The sequence below is a fragment of the Thalassophryne amazonica genome, chromosome 16 (genome assembly GCF_902500255.1).
Source record: "Thalassophryne amazonica chromosome 16, fThaAma1.1, whole genome shotgun sequence".
In the NCBI taxonomy this organism is placed as follows: domain Eukaryota; kingdom Metazoa; phylum Chordata; class Actinopteri; order Batrachoidiformes; family Batrachoididae; genus Thalassophryne; species Thalassophryne amazonica.
The window spans coordinates 75,261,277-75,274,938 of record NC_047118.1 but is presented as its reverse complement, the minus strand read 5'-3'; the positions used below and the strand labels follow the sequence as shown (position 1 = coordinate 75,274,938).

Here is a 13,662-nt window from a genome sequence, read left to right as displayed (position 1 = left end):
ATCCATCAGGTTTTTGAAAAAAATAAAAAGGTCCAATACTTTTCTAACAGACCTCGTATTTAGCACATGAGTTCTGCACCCAAAGGGAGATCTAGATCTGTCAGATTATTGGCCCACACATGACATGTAAGCTGCTCTGATCCACTTTCCGTCATGAAACAGGCTTGAAACAAAAAACTGCATTCTTGTACCATCAGGCTGATTGGTAGTGGTAGAATGTTGGTACCTTGGCCCGGAGAACCGTGCAGTGCAGTTCACTGGAACTCTGCTCATATCGCAGCTCAAACTCCAGAGTTCCCAGAGCAGCTGGAAAAGACCAGCAGAGACAGAAAATGTCCATAAATCATCAAAACACATGATTTACACTGTAAGTATTACAATCCCAATTCCAATGAAGTTGGGATGTTGTGTAAAATGTAAATAAAAACAGAATACAATCATTTGCAAATCCTCTTCAACCTATATTCAATTGAATACACCACCAAGACAAGATATTTAATGTTCAAACTGATAAACTTTATTGTTTTTGTGCAAATATTTGCTCATTTTGAAATGGATGCCTGCAACACGTTTCAAAAAAGCTGGGACAGTGGTATGTTTACCACTGTGTTACATCACCTTTCCTTCTGACAACACTCAATAAGTGTTTGGGAACTGAGGACACTAATTGTTGAAGTTTTGTAGGTGGAATTCTTTCCCATTCTTGCTTGATGTACAGCTTCAGTTGTTCAACAGTCAACAGTTTCAATGGGTGACAAGTCTGGACTGCAGGCAGGCCAGTCTAGTACCCACACTCTTTTACTACGAAGCCACACTGTTGTAACACGTGGAGAATGTGGCTTGGCATTGTCTTGCTGAAATAAGCAGGGACGTCCCTGAAAAAGACATTGCTTGGATGGCAGCATGTGTCGCTCCAAAACCTGGATGTACCTTTCAGCATTGATGGTGCCATCACAGATGTGTAAGTTGCCCATGCCATGGGCACTAACACACCCCTATACCATCACAGATGCTGGCTTTTCAACTTTGCGCTGGTAACAATCTGGGTGGTCTTTTTCCTCTTTTGTCTGGAGGACACGACGTCCATGATTTCCAAAAGCAATATGAAATGTGGACTCATCAGACCACAGCACATTTTTCCACTTTGCGTCTGTCCATTTCAAATGACCTCGGGTCCAGAGAAGGCAGCAGTGTTTCTGGATGTTGTAGATGTATGGCTTTCACTTTGCATGGTAGAGTTTTAACTTGCACTTGAAGATGTAGCGATGAACTGTGTTAACTGACAATGGTTTTCTGAAGTGTTTCTGACTCCACACAGTAAGATCCTGTACACAATGATATCGGTTTTTAATGCAGTGCCACCTGAGGGATCGAAGGTCACGGGCATTCAGTGTTGGTTTTCGGCCTTGCTGCTTATGCGTAGAAAGTTCTCGGGATTCTCTGAATCTTCTGATTATATTATGGACTGTAGATGATGGAATCCCTAAATTTCTTGCAACTGAACGTTGAGAAACATTGTTCTTAAACTGCTGGACTATTTTTTCATGCGGTTGTTCACTGGTGATCCTCGCCTCATCTTTGGTTGTGAACAGCTGAGCCTTTTGGGGATGCTCCTTTTATACCCAATCATGACACTCACCTGTTTCCAATTAGGTGTTTTTTGAGCATTCATCAACTTTCCCAGTCTTCTGTTGCCCTGTCCCAACTTTTTTGAAACGTGTTGCAGGCATCCATTTCAAAATGAGCAAATATTTGCACAAAAACAAAGTTTATCAGTTTGAACATTAAATATCTTGTCTTTGTGGTGTATTCAATTGAATATAGGTTGAAAAGGATTTGCAAATCATTGTGTTCTGTTTTATTTATATTTTACACAACGTCCCAACTTCATTGAAATTGGGGTTGTACATCAGCAGGCGGCACAAATTATATTACTGACAAAGGAGTCCAAGATTCTCCACCTGTAGCATGAATATGAACACAACAAAAACTTGTGACAGTCATGCAGTAACATGTAACACGCTACAACGTGTAAGTCGCAAGGATGAGAAATAAATGATTTTTGGATGATTGCTAATGAAAATGCTTAATTATATAAGACTTTGCATTTGATCCAGATTCTGATGATCTTCAATTTACTGACAAGCTAAGCTAACAGGCTAACCTTGGTTTGGGTGTTTATTAAAACATATTTTTGGGGATGTGTGGTAGTTATCATAATGGTTTGCTTTTGTGTGGGCATTGAAACTTATGATCCCTATTTTGTCGCTGTCGCTCTTGTGCTCAGAGAACAGGCTAACCCTGAACATTCATAAGACAAAATAACTCATCATGGACTTCAGGAAAAACAGACAGGACCAACACCCCCCTGCCTCATAAATGGAGAACAGGTAGAAACTATCACCGCCTTCAGGTTTCTGGGCACACACATCTCCACAGACCATACTTGGACCTCCAACATCAGGGCTCTGGTTAAGAAGGCTCTGCAGCGCTGACACTTCCTGCGTGTCCTCAGGACTACCTGGACAAGACGTTGCTGCTGGCCTCCAATGACTCCTCAGTGGAGAGCGTACTGACATACTGTCTAGGTGTGTGGTACACAGGCTCCACAGCTGAGGACAGAAAGGTGGTGTAAAGGGTCATATGCAGTGCCCTAAAGATTATTGTCTGCCCTCTGGCCAGCCAGGAAAACATTGGCACATCCTGCTGCCTTAGGATCACAGGAGACCCCTCACATCCCACCTACCCCCTGTTTGACTTGCTGGCCTCAGGGAGGTGCTACAGGTCAACAAAGTCCCATATCAGCAGGCTGACAAACAATGTCTTCCCCTGGGCCATATGTACTGCAAACACCCATGGACACACACACACACACACACACACACACACACACACACACACACACACACACACACACACACACATATTCACACGCAGACATACTCCCATAACCCCCCCCACCCCCCACCCCCCGGACAACAAAACAACCCCATCTACCCCCCACCGCAAACAACTCAAGCAAACAACTCAACATACCTCCTCTTAGTACAGCAGATAAGTGAATATTTACTGAGGGATCCTTCAAATGGTGATGCAAGCACCAAATTTGGCACACATACTCCTTAGACATTACTCTTTTAAAAATGCCGGGTACCCACGTGAACTTTCAATAGGCGGCCAAGAAGGGGTCAATTGAAGTATTACACAGGGGTCAAAATTTAAAAATGCTCCAGTCATATTGAAAGGTATTCCATATTATTTGTCTGATCATAAAGATTCCAAAAAGGTATAGTTTGGACTATCTGTGAATGAATGTTCCCGAGTTATGGGGTAAAAACAGCAAGAACACTGAGAAAGGTCAATTTCAACTTGTACAGGGGTCAAAAGTTAAAGTTGCTCCAATTTTGGTAAAACGTGATGCAAATTATTAGTTGGGTGAATACGGTTTTAAAAAGGAATAGTTTGCATCATGTATCATGCTTAGTTATCATGTTACAGGGTAGCATATGTCACGTCATAGAATCCAATGGATGGATGCTTATATTGTTTAACCTTTACTTTGCAAACCAAGCACACAACACAGTCAAAACTATTCCATTTATTAATCCTATTACCTCAACAAGTAATTTGCACCACTTTTTTTTACCAAAATTGGAGCTACTTTAACTTTTGACCCCTGTACAAACTGAAATTGACCTTTCTCAGTGTTCTTGCTGTTTTTACCCCATAACTCCAGACCATTCATTCACTTTATGATCAGACAAATAATATGAAATATCTTTCAATATGATTGGAGCATTTTTAAATTTTGACCCCTGTGTAATACTTCAATTGACCCCTTCTTGGCCGCCTATTGAAAGTTCACATGGGTGTATTTTTAAAAGAGTAATGTCTAAGGAGTATGTGTGCCAAATTTGGTGCTTGCATCACCATTTGAAGCATTTTTTCAGTTATCCGCTGCACTATCTATCTATCTCTATATATATATATGTGTGTGTGTGTGTGTGTGTGTGTGTTGAATGTGATACACTTGAGTTGCCATGGCAAACTGAGGTGTGGTAGGAACGCAAGATGTGAAAAGGCAGAACTTGTTCTGATTTTGCCTCATGTCTGTATCTATGCACTCCCTCTTTGATCCTCAGTCTTTGATTTTCTGTTTGTTATATTGAAAGCACTGGTTTTGTTTTCTGTTTATCATTAATTTTCTGTTTATCATAGCTTAACCATGTGTCTAGTTCCATTGTAGTTTCTGTCCAGCCTTTATTTTGCGCGATTATGTAATCATTAATTGTATCACCTATTATTATTATTTATTTATTTTTTTTTTTTTTTGCCACATGTGAGTTCTCTTCTAGTTTTGTCTTAGCCTTAGTTTTCTTGTTGATCCATTTTAAGTTCTTTCATTCCTCATTCCTTGGTGATGGGTCTTCTTTATTTTATTTCTTATGTATTAGGACCCTCTCCAGGAACCATCACCTTATCATGGTGGAGAGGTTTGTGTGCCACTATGAACCTGAGAGCTGTGTTGTTTGGAGTCTTTGTGCTCCTGGTAGGGTGTCTCATGGCAAATTGGTCTCAGGCAAGAGGCCGGACTAAGAATGGTTCACAAGACACCATGACAAAATGAGGCACAGGAAATGTGACCCAGCCCGGAGGAAGCCCGGGGCCCCCCTCTGGAGACAGGCCTGGATGTAGGGCCCGTCAGCGAGTGCCTGGTGGCTGGGCTTGCCATGTAGCCCAGTCGGGCACAGCCCGAAAAGGCAATGTGGACCTTCCATTTCCACTCTGTGGGCTCACCACCCACAGGGGGATTCGCTGGTGTCGGGTGCTCTGTCCCATGGGTGGCAGTGAAAGTCGAGGGCCTTGGTGGACCAGACCCAGGCGGCAGGGGATAACTCTGTGGGTGTGGAACGTCACCTCGCTGTGGAGGAAGGAGCCAGAGCTTGTGTGGGAGGTGGAGCGATACCAGTTAGATCTGGTGGGCCTCACCTCCACACACAGCCTCAGCTCCAGAACCACTCTCCTTGATAGGAGTTGGACCTTATTCTTCTCTGGAGTTGCCCAGGGTGTGAGGCGCTGGGCGGGTGTGGGGATACTCACATTTCCCTGGCTCAGCGCCGCTACATTGGAATTTACCCTGGTAGATGAGAGGGTTGCCTCCCTGCACCTTCGGGTGCTGGGGGGAAACTCTGACTGTTGTTTGTGCGTATGCATGGAACAGCAGTTTGGAGTATTCGGCCTTCTTGGAGTCCCTGAACAGAGCTGTGCTCCTGTGGGGGACTCCATTGTTCTGCTCGGGAACTTCAATGTACATGTGGGCAATGACAGAGACACCTGGAGAGGCGTGATTGTGAGGAACAGCCTCCCCGATCTAAACCTTGAATGGTCATTTGTTATTGGACTTCTGTGCTAGTCACACCATGTTCGAACATAAGGATGCTCATAAGTGTACATGGTACCAGAGCACCCTAGGCCGAAGATCAATGATAGATTTTGTGGTCATATCATCTGATCTGAGGCTGCATGTTCTGGACAATTGGGTGAAGAAAGGGGCAGAGCTGTTAACTGATCACCATCTGGTGGTGAGTTGGATCAGAGGATGGGAGAGGACTTTGGACAGACCTGGTAAGCCCAAACTGGGAAAATCTGGAAGATCTGTCCGACAGATCTTCAACTCACACCTCCGGTGGAGCTTTTTCTAGCATCCCTGTGGAGGTTGGTTAAACCAGAATGGGCAATGTTCAAAGCTTCCATTGCTGAAGATGCAGCGAGTAGCTGTGGCCTGAAAGTCTTAGGTGCCTCAAGGGGCGGCAACCATCAAACACCGTGGTGGACACCAGTGGTCAGGGAAGCCGTTCGACTGAAGAAAGAGTTCTTCTGGGATATGTTAATCTCGGAGGACTCAGGAGGCAGTCGTAATGCATCGACAGTCCTGAAGGGCAGCAGCCTCTGCTGTGGGGAAGGCAAAGCAGTGTGTGTGGGAGGAGTTAGGAGCAACCATGGAAAAGGACTTTCGGTCGGCACCAAGGTGCTTCTGGCGGACTGTGAGGCATCTCAGGAGGGGAAAATCAGGAACCATCCAAGCTGTCTACAGTAAGGATGGGACTCTGTTGACCTCAACTGAGGATGTAATCCACCACGGGAAGGAACACTTTGAGAGACTCCTGCATCAGACCAAAGCGCCCTTTATAGTAGGGGCAGAGCTGGAAGCTAATGGAGGATTTTTGTCAGTTTCCCTGGTGGAAGTCACTGAGGTAGTCAAACAACTCCGCAGTGGCAAGGCCCCGGGGGTTGATGAGATCCATCCAGAAATGCTGACGGCTCTGTGTGTGGAGGGATTGTCTTGGATGAGACATCTCTTTAACATTGTGTTGAGGTCTGCGACAGTGACTAAGGAATGGCAAACTGGGGTGGTGGTCCCCATATTTAAAAAGGGGGACCAGAGAGTGTGTGTCAACTACAGGGGCATCACACTACTCAGCCTCCCTGGTAAAGTCTACTCCAAGGTGCTGGAAAGGAGGGTTCGGCTGATCGTCGAACCTCTGATTGAAGAGAAACAATGCGGGTTCTGTCCTGGTCCTGGAACAACTGACCAGCTCTTCACTCTCACAAGGATCCTGGAGAGTGCCTGGGAGTATGCCCATCCAGTCTACATGTGTTTTGTGGACTTGGAGAAGGCATATGTTCGGGTACCCTGGGAGATACTGTGAGAGGTGCTGCAGGAGTATGGAGTGAGGTGGTCCATCCTCAGGGTCATCCAATCTCTGTACTCACAAAGCGAGAGGAGTGTTCGGTTCCTCAGCAGTAAGTCAGACTAGTTTCCTGTGGGAGCTGGCCTCTGCCAGGCCTGCGCCTTGTCACCAATCCTGTTTGCGATATTCATGGCCAGGATATCAAGGAGGAGGGTTTCCAGTTTGGTCGGCTCAGGGTCTCATCACTGCTTTTTGCAGATGATGTGGTCCTGTTGGCTTCATCGGTCGGTGACCTCCAACACTCACTGGATCAGTTCACACCTGAGTGTGAAGCGGCTGGGATGAGGATCAGCACCTCTAAATCTGAGGCGATGGTTCTCAGCAGGAAACCGATGGATTGCCTACTACAGGTAGAGAATATGGTCTTGCCCCAAGTGAAGGAGTTCAAGTACCTCGGAGTCTTGTTCATGAGTGAGTGGACAATGAAGCGTGAGATTGGCCAGAGAATCAGCGCAGCAGGGGCGGTGTTACATGCTCTACCGTACTGTTGTGACGAACAGGGGAGCTGAGCCAAAAGGTGAAGCTCTTGATCTACTGGTCAATCTTCATTCCTACTCTCACCTATTGTCATGAGGGTTGGGTCATAACTGAAAGAACTAGATTGTGGGTACAAGTAGCCGAAATGGGCTTCCTTAGGAGGGTGGCTGGTGTCTCCCTTAGAGATAGGGTGAGACGTTCAGTCATCCGTGGGGAGTTCGGAGTAGAGCCACTGCTCCTTCACATTGAACGGAGCCAGCTGAGGTGGTTCGGGCATCTGGTAAAGATGCCTTCTGGGTGCCTCCCTAGGGAGGTGTTCCAGGCATGTTCATCTGGAAGGAGACCCTGGGGAAGACCCAGGACTAGGTGGAGAGATTATATCTCCACAATGGCCTGGGAACACCTTGCGATCCCCCAGTCAGATTCCAGGCATGTTCATCTGGAAGGAGACCCCGGGGAAGACCCGGGACTAGGTGGAGAGATTATATCTCCACAATGGCCTGGGAACACCTTGGGATCCCCCAGTCAGAGGTGGTCAATGTGGCATGGGAAAGGGAAATCTGGGGTCCCCTGCTAGAGCTGTTACCCCCGCGACCTGATCCCAGATTGGGTCATGGGGTTGAAGATGAGTGAGTGAGTGTATTAGGACTTGGGTTTTGTTCATCTTTGGTTTTGGTATTTTGTTTAGATCACTGTGGTTTTGGGTTCATCTTTTAGTTGGGTCCTGTTCACTTTGCTTTTGTCTTACTGCATGCTCTTGTTTGGTGTTCAGGGTTTGGTATGGGTGTGTTTTGCCCTTTTGTTTGCGATGCCCCCTTCCTGATTGGTCCCTCACACCTGTGTCTCATTTCCTAATCACAACTTGTTCTATTTAAGTCCATTGTCTTTGCCTCCTCGCTGCCAGTTCATTGAATTTCCATTCGCATTCCAGCCTTTTTCCAGTCCTGTTTTGCCTTGTTTTACTGCCTGTCTTGTTTTCGATCTTGAGTTTGTCTGTGCTCCTGAACTCCACCACGCCATGTATTTGTGACCTCTGCTTGTTTCTTGGACCACGCCTTAGCCTCTTGACTGTCTGCTAACTCTGCCTTGCTGCTTGACCACCTGTGTACCGAATCTCTGCTTGTTTTCTACATTAAACCTTTTTTCTTATTCCATCAGCGTGTGAGAGTTTGTATTTGTGTCCTACCCCATTTGAGCCATGCCTCCACTACGCCTGACAGTCTCAGACTCATTTCATCCAGTTGTTAGTGGAATGTTGGTGAAGTGTGGGACAGTTTAGCACTTTTTGTTAGTCCACTGCTGCTTGGTGCTAACATGAATGGATATTCTGGTAGATTATTGCTAGCTGCAGTATTTTTCTATTGTATGTGGGACAAATTCCTTGTACCATCCAAAGACATGTAGGTTAGGTGAAATGATGACTCTAAATTGACCGTAGGTGTGGTGCGTGTGTGAATTTGTTCTATATGTGGCCCTGTGACAGACTGGCATCCTGTCCAGGGTGTACCTCATGCCCTATGACTGCTGGGATAAACTCCAGCACCCCTGTGACTCTAACTGGAATAAGCAGGTATTGAAAACAGATGGATGGATGGTTCAGTAGGGTGAGTACTTGTTCATGCAAGCGCTTAAAACAAAGCTGTAGGTAATAGCATCCATACAGACTCAAGGAGGCACCATGTTAACCTTTCCCATGCTTTTCCCACCTCATTGCTGTTTTAATTTTTTTTCTGACCGTAGTGCTTTTCATTTTTTCACTTCAGTACTGATTTCAGCTCTGTTGACCTTTTGTGTGATTATTCTGTTTCGTGTTTTCTGAAATTTGTTGTAACTTTCAAAATGCCTGACAGCATCTTCAGTTTTTCACCAAATAGCTGTGATTAAAAACTAAATGAAGCAGAACAACAATTTAACAAAAGTGGTAAGTTTTAAAGAATCGACATCCATAGTGAAAACTAGAAGGTGAACTCAAAGTTGACAAGAGCAATCAGACAATTCTGACATCTGCTAATCCGGATCACCTCCAAAATGCAGTGTTGTCTTTCATGCCCTAATATCTATCTGTGGTGCAAATTTGATGAGAATCCATGAAGTAGTTTTGACATAATCTTGCTAACAGACAGACAGACAGACAGACAAATCAAATCAAATCAATTTTATTTATATAGCGCCAAATCACAACAAACAGTTGCCCCAAGGCGCTTTATATTGCAAGGCAAAGCCATACAATAATTACGGAAAAACCCCAACGGTCATGAACAAATTGTAATCTATTAGATAAATATGATTCAAACCACCGCAGCGCAGTGCCTTTAATACCTATGGCATGCTCTAATCTCTGTAATAAAATTTTATGGTCAACAGTATCAAAAGCAGCACTGAGGTCTAACAGAACAAGCACAGAGATGAGTCCACTGTCTGAGGCCATAAGAAGATCATTTGTAACTTTCACTAATGCTGTTTCTGTACTATGATGGATTCTAAAACCTGACTGAAACTCTTCAAATAGACCATTCCTCTGCAGATGATCAGTTAGCTGTTTTACAACTACCCTTTCAAGAATTTTTGAGAGAAAAGGAAGGTTGGAGATTGGCCTATAATTAGCTAAGATAGCTGGGTCAAGTGATGGCTTTTTAAGTAAGGGTTTAATTACTGCCACCTTAAAAGCCTGTGGTACATAGCCAACTAATAAAGATAGATTGATCATATTTAAGATCAAAGCATTAATTAATGGTAGGGCTTCCTTGAGCAGCCTGGTAGGAATGGGGTCTAATAGACATGTTGATGGTTTGGAGGAAGTAACTAATGAAAATAACTCAGACAGAACAATCGGAGAGAAAGAGTCTAACCAAATACCGGCATCACTGAAAGCAGCCAAAGAGAACGATATGTCTTTGGGATGGTTATGAGTAATTTTTTCTTTAATAGTTAAAATTTTATTAGCAAAGAAAGTCATGAAGTCATTACTAGTTAAAGGAATACTCGGCTCAATAGAGCTCTGACTCTTTGTCAGCCTGGCTACAGTGCTGAAAAGAAACCTGGGGTTGTTCTTATTTTCTTCAATTAGTGATGAGTAGTAAGATGTCCTAGCTTTATGGAGGGTTTTTTTTTTTATAGAGCAACAGACTCTTTTTCCAGGCTAAGTGAAGATCTTCTAAATTAGTGAGACGCCATTTCCTCTCCAACTTACAGGTTATCTGCTTTAAGCTGCGAGTTTGTGAGTTATACCATGGAGTCAGGCACCTCTGATTTAAGGCTCTCTTTTTCAGAGCAGCTACAGCATCCAGAGTTGTCCTCAATGAGGATATAAAACTATTGACGAGATAATCTATCTCACTGACAGAGTTTAGGTAGCTACTCTGCCCTGTGTTGGTATATGGCATTAGAGAACATAAAGAAGGAATCATATCCTTAAACCTAGTTACAGCGCTTTCTGAAAGACGTCTACTGTAATGAAACTTATTCCCCACTGCTGGGTAGTCCATCAGAGTAAATGTAAATGTTATTAAGAAATGATCAGACAGAAGGGGGTTTTCAGGGAATACTGTTAAGTCTTCAATTTCCATACCATAAGTCAGAACAAGATCTAAGGTATGATTAAAGTGGTGGGTGGACTCATTTACATTTTGAGCAAAGCCAATCGAGTCTAATAGATTAAATGCAGTGTTGAGGCTGTCATTCTCAGCATCTGTGTGGATGTTAAAATCGCCCACTATAATTATCTTATCTGAGCTAAGCACTAAGTCAGACAAAAGGTCCGAAAATTCACAGAGAAACTCACAGTAACGACCAGGTGGATGATAGATAACAACAAATAAAAGTGGTTTTTGGGACTTCTAATTTGGATGGACAAGACTAAGAGTCAAGCTTTCAAATGAATTAAAGCTCTGTCTGGGTTTTTGATTAATTAATAAGCTGGAGTGGAAGATTGCTGCTAATCCTCCACCTTGGCCCGTGCTACGAGCGTTCTGGCAGTTAGTGTGACTCGGGGGTGTTGACTCATTTAAACTAACATATTCATCCTGCTGTAACCAGGTTTCTGTAAGGCAGAATAAATCAATATGTTGATCAATTATTATATCATTTACTAACAGGGACTTAGAAGAGAGAGATCTAATGTTTAATAGACCACATTTAACTGTTTTAGTCTGTGGTGCAGTTGAAGGTGCTATATTATTTTTTCTTTTTGAATTTTTATGCTTAAATAGATTTTTACTGGTTATTGGTGGTCTGGGAGCAGGCACCGTCTCTACGGGGATGGGGTAATGAGGGGATGGCAGGGGGAGAGAAGCTGCAGAGAGGTGTGTAAGACTACAACTCTGCTTCCTGGTCCCAACCCTGGATAGTCACGGTTTGGAGGATTTAAGAAAATTGGCCAGACTTCTAGAAATGAGAGCTGCTCCATCCAAAGTGGGATGGATGCCGTCTCTCCTAACAAGACCAGGTTTTCCCCAGAAGCTTTTCCAATTATCTATGAAGCCCACCTCATTTTTTGGACACCACTCAGACAGCCAGCAATTCAGGGAGAACATGCGGCTAAACATGTCACTCCCGGTCCGATTGGGGAGGGGCCCAGAAAAACTATAGAGTCCGACATTGTTTTTGCAAAGTTACACACCGATTCAATATTCATTTTAGTGACCTCCACACCGATTCAATATTCATTTTAGTGACCTCCGATTGGCGTAACCGGGTGTCATTACTGCCGACGTGAATTACAATCTTACCAAATTTACACTTAGCCTTAGCCAGCAGTTTCAAATTTCCTTCAATGTCACCTGCTCTGGCCCCCGGAAGACAATTGACTATGGTTGCTGGTGTCGCTAACTTCACATTTCTCAAAACAGAGTCGCCAATAACCAGAGTTTGTTCCTCGGTGGGTGTGTTGCAGAGTGGGGAAAAACGGTTAGAGATGTGAACAGGCTGGCGGTGTACACGGGGCTTCTGTTTAGGGCTACGCTTCCTCCTCACAGTCACCCAGTCGGCCTGCTTTCCCGGCTGCTCGGGGTCTGCTGGAGGGGAACTAACGGCGGCTAAGCTACCTTGGTCCGCACCGACTACAGGGGCCTGGCTAGCTGTAGGATTTTCCAAGGTGTGGAGCCGAGTCTCCAATTTGCCCAGCCTGGCCTCCAAAGCTACGAATAAGCTACACTTATTACAAGTACCATTACTGCTAAAGGAGGCCAAGGAATAACTAAACATTTCACACCCAGTGCAGAAACGTGCGGGAGAGACAGGAGAAGCCGCCATGCTAAACCGGCTAAGAGCTAGTAGCTGTGCTAAGCTAGCGGATTCCTAAAAACACACAAAGTGAATAATGTGTAAATAATTTAGAGGTGATTCAGCAGAGGGAGTGCTTTAGTTAAGGCACGTGAAGATTACACTGTGAAACAAATCGTTATCTAGGTAACTAGATCAATCTAACTGCACAGATTAAACAGCTAACAGATACAGAAAAACACCGCTGTGCTCCAGAACAGGAAGTGATAAATAAATAAAGACAAATCAGACAGACAAATAAATAAACACTAATGATTTTATTACGTCCTTTGCAGACGTAATAATGACTGACTATAATCACCCTGCACAGCTGACAACAGACGAGTCTTTCGGGTTATTCTACAACAACAATCAAAGCAAATTTTTAATGCTAAAATATAGCCAGATATTGCGGTCATTTGATATTGTGTTATTATGGAATTGCCTTTTTGTCCTCATCTGATTGTGATGTCATTAAGTAAGATTCTTAAAGAGCAAGATAAACAGAAAATTTGTTTTACAATGTTAAAGAAATTGAAAGAGGTCAAAGAAAAAAAAAAAGAAGATTAAGATCCCCAACAACTGTTTGAAACTGCCACAGAACTCACCGGAGTGGACTCTGCGAAAGCACGCCCCCTTTAAACACACCCTTTAAATCCCTTGACTTCACAAACCTCAGACAAAGAATCAAACATGATACTGTGAGCTGTCAACATTAAACAGTGTTCACGTTATGAGAAAGTGGTTGATGACAGCAGAACTGAATGAGTTCTGGATTAGTGAGGATCTTGGATGCACCTGTTGCCACTGCCTGAGTGCTCTTGAGCATGCTGTCAGAAGTGGACTGTTTGGTATGTCTCAGGAGATGATGTGGATCAGCTCCAGATGTAAAATGAAGAGAATGAAGCAGCAAACTGTGGCTTTGCACCATCTGTGCATCTTACTGAGATGTGGAAATCAAAAAGCTGTGCAGCATTCACACGCACACGTCTGTGTACTTTGTTAAAATTCAAATGCTGCTGGATTTGATTCCACCCACCACTTGGTACCAAGCCCAGTGGATGCTTGCTGTAACAGCTGTGGAAAAAAGAAAGAAAAAAAAAACGGTGCTGTGCAGAAAATGCACAGAATTTTACTTTTATTTTATTAATTGCTTTTGCTTGATCAAAGCCTT

General features: G+C 43.9%; 1 protein-coding gene across 1 annotated transcript in view; it reads right to left on the bottom strand.

Annotated features, from left to right (window-relative positions):
- Positions 1–13,662, bottom strand: part of doc2a (double C2-like domains, alpha) — a 221,177-nt gene that overhangs the window by 137,534 nt on the left and 69,981 nt on the right. Inside the window, exon 3 of the mRNA XM_034189703.1 lies at positions 227–306. Within this exon, the coding sequence (XP_034045594.1) occupies positions 227–306 (80 nt within the window). The remainder of the gene's footprint in view (positions 1–226; positions 307–13,662) is intronic.